We start from the raw sequence: 11,222 nt of genomic DNA on the forward strand, positions 1-11,222 counted from the left end.
CCCTCACAGTGCCTCATGACGCTGCTGTACGCCTTCTCCAACGACATCTTCTCTGTCATCAACTTCTTCAGTTTCTTCAACTGGCTCTGTATTGCCATGGCGATAATCGGCATGATGTGGCTGCGCTACAAGAAACCTGAGCTGGAACGACCAATTAAGGTGAGAATATGTGTAATGTCTCTAACCTGTTTTCAACTGACCAGGCACCAAAGAGAGAGAGCTCTTTGTTTGCGGCTGATGCACGTTCATTTTCAATTTAGTCATGTAAAAACTGTCCCACTGGCGTTTTCCAGTCCTAATGCCAGGTTCAGCAGTTTACTTGTCTAACATCGGCTCACTTGCGCTGATGTGGGAGGGGTGGCAATATTTGAAGTATGTCCTTAAAAACACGTGCAAAAGTGAGAATTTCATGCAGCGATAATGGGAAGTTAAGACCCACAAAATGCAGGTCTTAACGGTAACTCAGTTGATAATGACATGGATGGTGAGAGCGGAACAGAGGCCTATCCAGACATGACACACAGTGCCCATGGAAGAGAGGAAACTGTTGGTTTCCTCATTTTGTTTAATATTATTAAAAAAACAAGAATGTCTACCCTCCCCTTAATCAAGGCTGGTTTAGCAGCATCGCATAGGTGTGTCTTTTAATGCTGGCCATTAACCAGGTAGCCTATGAATAAAGGGCTTTTAAATGGTCTACTGAGAGTCCTTTGAAATATATATATATTTTTTCCCTCGTGTTTTCATTATTCACATACAGTGGGGAGAACAAGTATTTGATACACTGCCAATTTTGCAGGTTTTCCTACTTACAAAGCATGTAGAGGTCTGTAATGTTTTATCATAGGTACACTTCAACTGTGAGAGACGGAATCTAAAACAAAAATCCAGAAAATCACATTGTATGATTTTTAAGTAATTAATTTGCATTTTATTGCATGACATAAGTATTTGATCACCTACCAACCAGTAAGAATTCCGACTCTCACAGACCTGTTAGATTTTCTTTAAGAAGCCCTCCTGTTCTCCACTCATTACCTGTATTAACTGCACCTGTTTGAACTCGTTACCTGTATAAAAGGCACCTGTCCACACACTCAAACAGACTCCAACCTCTCCACAATGGCCAAGACCAGAGAGCTGTGTAAGGACATCAGGGATAAAATTGTAGACATGCACAAGGCTGGGATGGGCTACAGGACAATAGGCAAGCAGCTTGGTGAGAAGGCAACAACTGTTGGCACAATTATTAGAAAATGGAAGAAGTTCAAGATGACGGTCAATCACCCTTGGTCTGGGGCTCCATGCAAGATCTCACCTCGTGGGGCATCAATGATCATGAGGAAGGTGAGGGATCAGCCCAGAACTACACGGCAGGACCTGATCAATGACCTGAAGAGAGCTGGGACCACAGTCTCAAAGAAAACCATTAGTAACACACTACGCCGTCATGGATTAAAATCCTGCAGCGCACGCAAGGTCCCCCTGCTCAAGCCAGCGCATGTCCAGGCCCGTCTGAAGTTTGCCAATGACCATCTGGATGATCCAGAGGAGGAATGGGAGAAGGTCATGTGGTCTGATGAGACAAAAATAGAGCTTTTTGGTCTAAACTCCACTCGCCATGTTTGGAGGAAGAAGAAGGATGAGTACAACCAAGAACACCATCCCAACCGTGAAGCATGGAGGTGTAACGAACGTCGTCGGGAGAAGAAGAGGACCAAGGTGCAGCGTGGTAAGTGTCCATATTACTTTTAATAAATACGAAACACTTGAACAAAACGACAAACAAACAGTTCTGCAAGGTGCCAACACACAAAACTGAAAACAACTACCCACCAAGCACAGGTGGGAATGAGGCTACCTAAGTATGTTTCTCAATCAGAGACAATGATTGACAGCTGCCTCTGATTGGGAACCATACCAGGCCAAACACATAGAAATACAACACACAGAACAAAACATAGAATGCCCACCCCAACTCACACCCGACCAACCAAAATAGAGACATAAAAAGGAACTCTAAGGTCAGGGCGTGACAGGAGGTGGAAACATAATTTTTTTGGGATGCTTTTCTGCAAAGGGGACAGGACGACTGCACCGTATTGAGGGGAGGATGGATCGGGCCATGTATCGCGAGATCTTGGCTAACAACCTCCTTCCCTCAGTAAGAGCATTGAAGATGGGTCGTGGCTGGGTCTTCCAGCATGACAACGACCCGAAACACACAGCCAGGGCAACTAAGGAGTGGCTCCGTAAGAAGCATCTCAAGGTCCTGGAGTGGCCTAGCCAGTCTCCAGACCTGAACATAATAGAATATCTTTGGAGGGAGCTGAAAGTCCGTATTGCCCAGCGACAGCCCCGAAACCTGAAGGATCTGGAGAAGGTCTGTATGGAGGAGTGGGCCAAAATCCCTGCTGCAGTGTGTGCAAACCTGGTCAAGAACTACAGGAAACGTATGATCTCTGTAATTGCAAACAAATGTTTCTGTACCAAATATTAAGTTCTGCTTTTCTGATGTATCAAATACTTATGTCATGCAGTAAAATGCAAATTAATTACTTAAATCATACAATGTGATTTTCGTTTTAGATTCCGTCTCTCACAGTTGAAGTGTACCTATGATAAAAATGACAGACCTCTACATGCTTTGTAAGTAGGAAAACCTGCAAAATCGGCAGTGTATCAAATACTTGTTCTCCCCACTGTACCTGCGTACTTCATTGGCTATCCAACCTCATTTTCAAAGCGCGCCACTCGTCCGATTACCAAAAACACGTCCTTCAAACTATTCAATCTTCCTATAATGCCATATCAATTGCAATTCTTTTTTTTTTTTTATCTGCCTTGAACATAGGCAACGATACAATTGACAGGGGCCTAGTATTTTGTATAGATGTGCGAATGTTATGCGCAAAGACATTTACGCCTTTTTGTGCACAGTGCCATGGAATGAGATAAGCGATTTGTGATATCATGCATCTGACCCGATCCTATTTCAAAATATTGTTGTTGGTTTACATTTTTTTTGTTGTTTAATTTTATTTAAACTAACTTATTAGAAATATTCACCGTCCATGGGTTTTTGGTGAGTATGTACATGGCTCGAATGCAATGCAATTTTGTCTGCTATTTCTGGAGAAGTGCAAATATGGTAACTTCGTACTGAATTTTTATCCAGCTTCTTTGAAAAGTTTGGATCTGGGCAAAATCCTCTAAATTGCCTTATCTTATTTCTAAGTTGCCCCTGTATCTCACGGGGAGCAATTATGGTGCCTGTAACTGTATGTAGACATAGCTTATTTAAAACCGTTTTTTAATTTTTAGAATATAGAATTATTCATACCTTATCAATAGCCAAGTGAATTTAATCTGATTATTGACTACGTTTTGCATGTCCATGTCTGCAATTTACAGTAGGTCTAGTCCCTATATACACACAATGCCGTCGGGGGTACGCCAAATAAAAATTCTTTACATTTTCAAACAGTCCATTTATATTTTCCAACGGGGCTATACATTTGGGTGAGTTTTTTTCTCGCCTTAATAGCCTCATTTCACTGCCAAGAATAAAATGAAACCATCTCGTTTTCAGCGAAATAACAACCCAATGTCAAATACAGGTAGCCTAGTCAAATAATTAACATCCAGGGGCCTCCCGGGTGGCGCAGTGGTCTAGGGCACTGCATCGCAGTGCTAACTGCGCCACCAGAGTCTCTGGGTTCGCGCCCAGGCTCTGTCGCAGCCGGCTGCGACCGGGAGGTCCGTGGGGCGACGCACAATTGGCATAGCGTCGTCCGGGGTAGGGAGGGTTTGGCCGGTAGGGATATCCTTGTCTCATCGCGCTCCAGCGACTCCTGTGGCGGGCCGGGCGCAGTGCGCACCACCCAAGGGGGCCAGGTACACCGTGTTTCCTCCGACACATTGGTGCGGCTGGCTTCCGGGTTGGAGGCGCGCTGTGTTAAAGAAGCAGTACGGCTGGTTGGGTTGTGCTTCGGAGGACGCATGGCTTTCGACCTTCGTCTCTCCCGAGCCCGTACGGGAGTTGTAGCGATGAGACAAGGTAGTAATTACTAGCGATTGGATACCACGAAAATTGGGGAGAAAATGGGATAAAAAAAATAAAATAAAAAAAATAAAAAATAATAATAATTAACATCCAATCACATTAACCGTTACACTCTCGTGGGAATTCCAGTAACTGCTGCTCATTCCGTTTGCTCGAAAATGGATTAATGGTTAAAAAAAATTAAGGCCCGCATCCATAGAGACACATACCAGCTCTACTGGTAGTACTGCTACTACCAGCAGTACTACACCTGCACCTGTCGACGACACAAGTTGTTCTGCTTCCACAAGCACATCCAATGCTAGCATCAGTAATTCTACATTTGTTGTTAACCCAGCTACCATGGACACTGATAGTTGTGAATCTGATGCAGCTGAAGAGCTATTGCCCCCTTACCCGGGAAAGCACCGAACGACAGACAGGGACGTTGGACCATCGAAGAGGCGCAAATATGATGAGAACTACATTGATTTGGGGTTCACTTATATTGGGAGTAGTGCCTTTCCTCAGCCACAGTGTATTATATGTGCAAAAATACGATCTCACAACTCGATGGAACCTTCATTCATGTGCAGACATTTTGAAACAAAACATGCCAATTTGAAAAATAAGAATTAAGATGATTTTCGCGTAGTAAGATGTATAAAAGCAACAGATACTATTAATAAAAGTGGTCTAGAAGTGTCTTATATGGTGAGCTACCGAGTGGCTAGGACAGGCAAGCCCCATGCTATTGTGGAGGACTTAATGCTTCCTGCTGTCGCGGATATGGCTGGGACAATGCTGGGGGGGAAAGGCACAAAAAACTGTACAGACAATGCCTTCATCAAACAACACTGTTTCACAATGCATCAGTGACATGGCAGGAGATGTTTTGAAACAATTACTGCTTCGCATACAAGCCAGTGAGTTCTATGCATTACAGCTGGATGAGTCAACAGACATGGCGGGCCTGGCTCAGCTCCTGGTATATGTCCATTACGTTTATGGGGGGTCAATTAAGGAAGACATCCTCTTCTGCAAACCACTGGAAATCAGGACAACAGGAGAATATATATTTAAAGTACTGGACAGCTTTGTGACATCAAATGGACTTTGAGATGTGTTGGCTTTTGCGCCATCAGTACAGATACCATGACAGGGAGACATAGTGGAGTGGTAATGTGTGTGCAAGCAGTTGCTCCCGACGCCACTTGGGTACACTGCAGCATCCACCGAGAGGCTCTTGCTGCCAAGGGAATGCCTGACAGCTTGAAAGACGTTTTGGACACTACAGTGAAAATGGCAAAATTTGTTAAAGCATGCAATGATATAGGCAGCGACCATGTAACACTTTTACAACATACCGAAGTGCGGTGGTTATCAAGGGGCAAAGTATTGACACGTTTTTTTGAATTGAGAGACGAGCTTAAAGTTTTATTTACTGACCATCATTTTCACTTGTCTGACCACTTGCATGATGACAGGTTTCTCACACGACTGACCTGTCTGGGTGATGTTTTTTCTCGCCTGAATGATCTGAGTCTAGGATGACAGGGACTCTACGCAACTATATTCAATGTGCGGGACAAAATTGAGGCTGTGATTAAGAAGTCTGCATTAACAAGGACAACACACAGGTCTTTCCATCATTGTATGTTTTTTTTTGTGTGTAAATGAACTCAAGCTTATGGACAATGTCAAATGTGATATAGCGAAGCACCTGTGTGAGTTGAGTGCCCAATTACACAGGTACTTCCCGAAACGGATGACACAAACAACTGGATTCGTTATCCCTTTCATGCCCTGCCTCCAGTCCACTTACCGATATCTGAACAAGAGAGCCTCATCAAACTTGCAACAGGCGGTTCTGTGAAAATGGAATTTAATCAGAAGCCACTGCCAGATTTCTGGATTGGGCTGCGCTCCGAGTATCCTGCCTTGGCAAATCGTGCTATTAAGACACTGATGCCCTTTGCAACCACGTAGCTATGTGAGAGTAGATTATCGGCCCTCAATAGCATGAAAACTGAATACAGGCACAGACTGTGCGTGGAAAAAGACAGACTCTCACCAATACAACCCAACATTGCAGAGTTATGTGCATCCTTTCAAGCACACCCTTCTCGTTAACTTATGGTGAGTTATTCACAATGTTTGATGAACAAATAAGGTTTTCTATGTAAGATGGTTAAATAAAGAGCAAAACTATTGATTATTCTTATATTATTTGTTCCCTAGTCCTATAAGAGCTCTTTGTCACTTCCCACTAGCTGGGTTGTGACACAAACTCACACTCATTGTTATGTTTAATAAATGTATCGTATGACCCTGGTGCGAGAGGGGGTACGCAGCTGGAGGTTGAATGTTTGTAGGGGTACAGGACTATAAAAAGTTTGGGAACCAATGCTCTAGCCTATGTTTAACAATGTATTTCCAAATGGAAGCAATTCAATTAGAAAAATGTAGACTGCAAAAATGTTCAACATATTTAGCAAATATGGGGCAGGCTATTTAACGGACTAAGCTATAGCAGAATAATATTCGTAAATACATTACTTCAAGCAACCACATATTTAGCCATGGAGCACGCTCCGATTGGCCAGTGAGGGGCCATGCGTCGACACACCCACAACTTGTTTATTCATCAAAATCTACAGCGCGACTGCCAACAGTAAGATTTACCATTGCAAGAGAAGGGGGATGCCTAGTCAGTTGCACATCTGAATTCATTCAACCAAAATGTGTCTTCCGCATTTAACCCAACCCCTCCGAATCAGAGCAGTGCGGGGGGCTGCCTTAATTGATGTCCATGTCATCGTCACCCAATAGAGCCCAGAGAGACAGAGGGAGGACGATAGAAGAAAGAAAAGAAGGAGCTTGAACTGGTTACTTGGCGGCGTAGATCGCAATGGGACCTGCCATTGGCATGAGCTGCTGGCTAGAGAAGGTAGAGCAGCATGTGCACTGACAGTCACCCTAGGACTGTTGGACACACAGAGACCCTTTGTGTGACTGTGGGTCCTCTGCCTGCCCCCAAAATGGACCTATAATGGCCTGAACCTATCTGTCTGGTTGACATGGCGATGTGTTAATGAGAGGAGTGGCCGAGAGAGGCAGTGAAGTGAAAGAGGCCAGCGCTGCACAGTTCAGATCTCTCTCAATCTCTATCTATCACAGATAAATCTGTCCTGTGTGTTTGTGTTGGGACTGGGTTTGGGACAGATGACCCTACAGTGGCTCTGTGCCACAATAAAGGAGGGGCTGGAGGGGTTCTTCAACATTGACCATTCAACTCTCTGCCTTTGAATATCTCGCTCTCATATACCCGCTTGCTGGTACTCATTTAGTTAGTTAGTGTGGATCAACATCAGACTGCATTTGGCAGCCTCTGAAAATGTCAGTTATTGGTCCAATGCTCCACATTCAGCTGGATGTGAGTCAGTGTTCTGATCGGAGTTTGACTATAGTGCACAAATACTCCCCTTCCCTCTCTACTCAGCATTTCACATCTAACCCTCCTCAGAGTTTTAACCTTTAGCATTTACCTCAGTAAGACTGATGAGAGAAGCCCATTTGCTATATATTATCTTCTACTTTTAAAATATTGTATTTTAAATATTCTATTTAGTAGATGAAGATGCTTTGCGAATTACTGTCATACAATTTCACAATATTTTCCTATTTGAATTCCCTCAAGATGGGGTTAGTTTGAATCCAGTCATTCTCTGTGTGTTTTGTTAACGGTAGTGTCAGTGTGTCTGTCTGTCCTGGTTTATTTATTCAGTGTCACATTTAAATGTTTCCCCCAGGTGAATATCCTGCTGCCTATCAGCTTTGTCCTGGCTTGTATGTTCCTTATCGTGGTGTCCATCTGGAAAACACCTGTGGAGTGTGCCATTGGCTTTGGCATCATTGCCACTGGAGTGCCAGTCTACTACATTGGTGTTTGGTGGCAAAACAAGCCCAAATGGCTCCTTCAGTTTATCTGTAAGTTTCCGTTATGAATTGCGTCAATGCACTCTCTGGACCTATCTGCATGATTGTAGTCTGTTTCTGATTATACAGTGATTGTGACTTACGGTGTGTTTCTCTCTCCAGTCTCTTCCACGGCGCTTTGCCAGAAGCTGATTGGGGTGGTACCACAGGAATCCTGAAGAGGAGCTAAAGCGACGAAGCCCCTCGACATACAACCCCAGTGACCACTTTTCTACCCCTCACCCCTGGAGGCACCTGCTCCCAGTCTACACCCTCACTCAGCCCCCATCAATGTTTTTAGGTCTAATCATTCCTTCTGATCTCCTAGTGTTCTAGTGCAGGAGAGCCATGCTGCTAGACTGCTGTGCCCAGCACGGTCCCCCTCCACTCTGCTCATACTGTAGCTGTTGGGATACCTTCAGACAGGTTTTCACTGCAAACGTTGTTTCATTCTTCTTGATTTAGTTGATTTTGTATTTTTGAATGTCTTTCTACCGAACCACGGCTCACAAGTGTTGTATTTATGAGGATTATGTTACTTCTGTTTGCAGAGAAATGTCCTCTCGTTCAAACTATTCTTTTACTGAAGGTTTGGCATCCCTGTGTTCATGTAGTTGCAATCTGTGCTTTCAGTCAATTGTGATAGACATGTGTGGCCTGGCTTGGTGCTACTTCCTGGTAGGCCAAAGCTAGAATTGTTGTTCAGATTTCCAAGGTAGACTCACTGTTTCACAGTAGTTCTGCCATTTACCCAGTTAGTGAGTCAACTGCTTCCCAGAAGGGCGTCATGTCTGTTTGTTGCCATGGCTTCTATTTCAGCAGCTTACAGGCTGTTGAACGCAGACATTATGTGTTGTAGTCTGGGTGTTTGTTTTTTTGTATGATTTTGTTATCAGCTTTTTTGGGGAAAGGTTTAATGTATCTTGAAAGGATAGTGAAATATACATTTGATTATACTAGTGCCTCTGATAAAGCCAAGGCTATTCAGTTCCCTGACTACAGACACACTTAAACTCATCTGACCCCATAGAAGCTGACGACTGAGGGTAGACAGGGAAATGGACGTGTAACAGTGACTGGAGCGTCAGTGTTATAATTCTTATATGATAGCACCCCTCCCCATCTACGGCAGAATAGACCAGCTCACTGCACCTTGTGCACCATCTTGTAAATCCCTGCTTTGGCCGTTATTTTTTAAATCTTTGTAGATATGAATTTCTACTTTCATGAGGTAGATGCAGTGGAGCTTTTTTTTAATGCTGTCAATTAACTTTTTTGTATATCCAAGGACGTCTTAGTTTCCCGTGAGATTTCTGGTTCACAAATAGACCATGCGTGGGACATAATTATTATAATTATAGTTATTTTTACAACTATTCCGAGTATACAAATTACAGAGATCCTTTTGCTTGTGTGTAGATTTGTCATTAAATCACCAGTAGCCTTCCGACTGTACCATGTCTTACCTCAGTGGACCTATACTATCACAGGAATATAATATAGCTGGTTGTAAATCTTACAAATATAACATCATGTTTTTTTTAATGCTGATGTAATGCAAACTTGTGAACATAATAGTTGCCTGCTTGAGCTCAATCCAGACTACATACATTACGAGCAAGGATTTAATTTGTTCTTAGATCACAATGATCTTGTGGGTATCATCAGATGCACATGGGTATTGTTGCTATTAACTACTGTTATGTCGAAGAGTTTTAAAACAGGACAGGTTGTAACAAAGGCCCCCAATAGAAGCACTGATGTCACAGTGACTACTTTTTACCTGTGACAAGTCTGGCTAATAACCTCAGAATTTGGGGTTAGAATGGGCTATTGTGGGTGTGTATATGTCTTAGAATAGGGTCACAGCTGTAAAGATGATTTCATTGTTTTAGGGTGTCTGTTTCTGTGCTTGTGTGTGTCTACTGTACGTTGTCACTACTGTCAGCAACTATCAACTTCATAAAATGATTTCCACATTTTAAGTGTGATGATGAGATTTGTGCGGTAAAGGTTTAATGAGGTATGGACCATGGTGTGGTTTCCCCGTCAAAAAGTGGGTAGGCCGGCAGGGCATAGCAGAGCAAAGGTTAAAAACACAGTCTTTGGATACAGATGCCTCAGAGGGTGGGACAGGGGAGACGTAGGACTGGAGGTGGATGGTTGACGAGATTATTAATTCATTGTTATTCTTATTTTTTTGCTGAAAAAAACTGTTCAGCGTACTGTATTAACAAAAATCATCCTGCAGAAGCTTGTCCAGACCTGTTTATTTGAATGTGTTCCTCCACATTGTAGCACAGTAAAGCTTGGTAAAGCCAATGACATGTGTTGTGCTATAGACCACGTGGTCACTGTGGTAACCATACAGCTCATGAGTCTGACCTCCCATTGGTTTCCTGGAGGATGTGTCATTGTATGTAGAACAGCAGAATAGCTTGCTAACACTCCAGCCATCAGAAGATGTTAACTAATTTAAATAATACTGTAGAAGGTCTTATTTATTTATTGTAGGAACTGTTAGTCCCCACATTTTTTACAGGGCATTTGTGAAAGTGCTTTATGAATAAATCCAGTTTTTTTTCCAAACATGTATGTATTCTCAATTTTTTTTGGTCTCCTTTATTCTGTGTTCTTATCATGTTAATAAAATATGTTTCAATGCGATCCTCTTTGTAACTAATTTTTTTAATGCATTTGTCCAGACTACTTGTCTGGACAAACCCACTGGGCACAAACATCCGTTCAACATCTAGTTTTGTAGAGTTGTCAACTAACGTGACTTCAACTTCAAATCAACAAACATATAAACCATGTCATTGGATTTAAGTTTAAAGTTGGGTAAAAAACTTTGAATCAATGTCGTCACATTGCATTTTTTTGTTAAAGTGACATGGAAACAGCATTGATTAAAATCTAATTTAAAATTGTATTTCTCACATGCGCCAAATACAACAGGTGAAACACTTACAAGCCCTTAACCAACAATGCAGTTTTAAGAAAATAGAGTTAAGAAAATATTTACTAAACAAACTAAATAAAAAATAAAATAAAAAGTAACACAATAAAATAACAAGAGGCTATATACAGGGGGTATAGTCTGTGTGGGGGTACAGGTTATTCGAAGTAATTTATACATGTAGGTAGGGGTTAAGTGACTATGCATAGATAATAAACAGCGAGTAGCAGCAGTGTAAAA

General features: G+C 42.5%; 1 protein-coding gene across 1 annotated transcript in view; it reads left to right on the top strand.

Moving 5' to 3' along the window:
• LOC129867193 (large neutral amino acids transporter small subunit 1-like) overlaps positions 1-10,690 on the top strand; it is a 44,576-nt gene extending 33,886 nt beyond the window's left edge. Inside the window, exons 8-10 of the mRNA XM_055940423.1 lie at positions 10-159; positions 7,858-8,035; positions 8,147-10,690. Coding sequence (XP_055796398.1) covers positions 10-159; positions 7,858-8,035; positions 8,147-8,202 — 384 coding nt within the window. The 3' untranslated portion in view covers positions 8,203-10,690. The remainder of the gene's footprint in view (positions 1-9; positions 160-7,857; positions 8,036-8,146) is intronic.
• Positions 10,691-11,222: the final 532 nt, after the last annotated feature.

This window comes from Salvelinus fontinalis, chromosome 12, assembly GCF_029448725.1.
Source record: "Salvelinus fontinalis isolate EN_2023a chromosome 12, ASM2944872v1, whole genome shotgun sequence".
NCBI classification, from domain to species: domain Eukaryota; kingdom Metazoa; phylum Chordata; class Actinopteri; order Salmoniformes; family Salmonidae; genus Salvelinus; species Salvelinus fontinalis.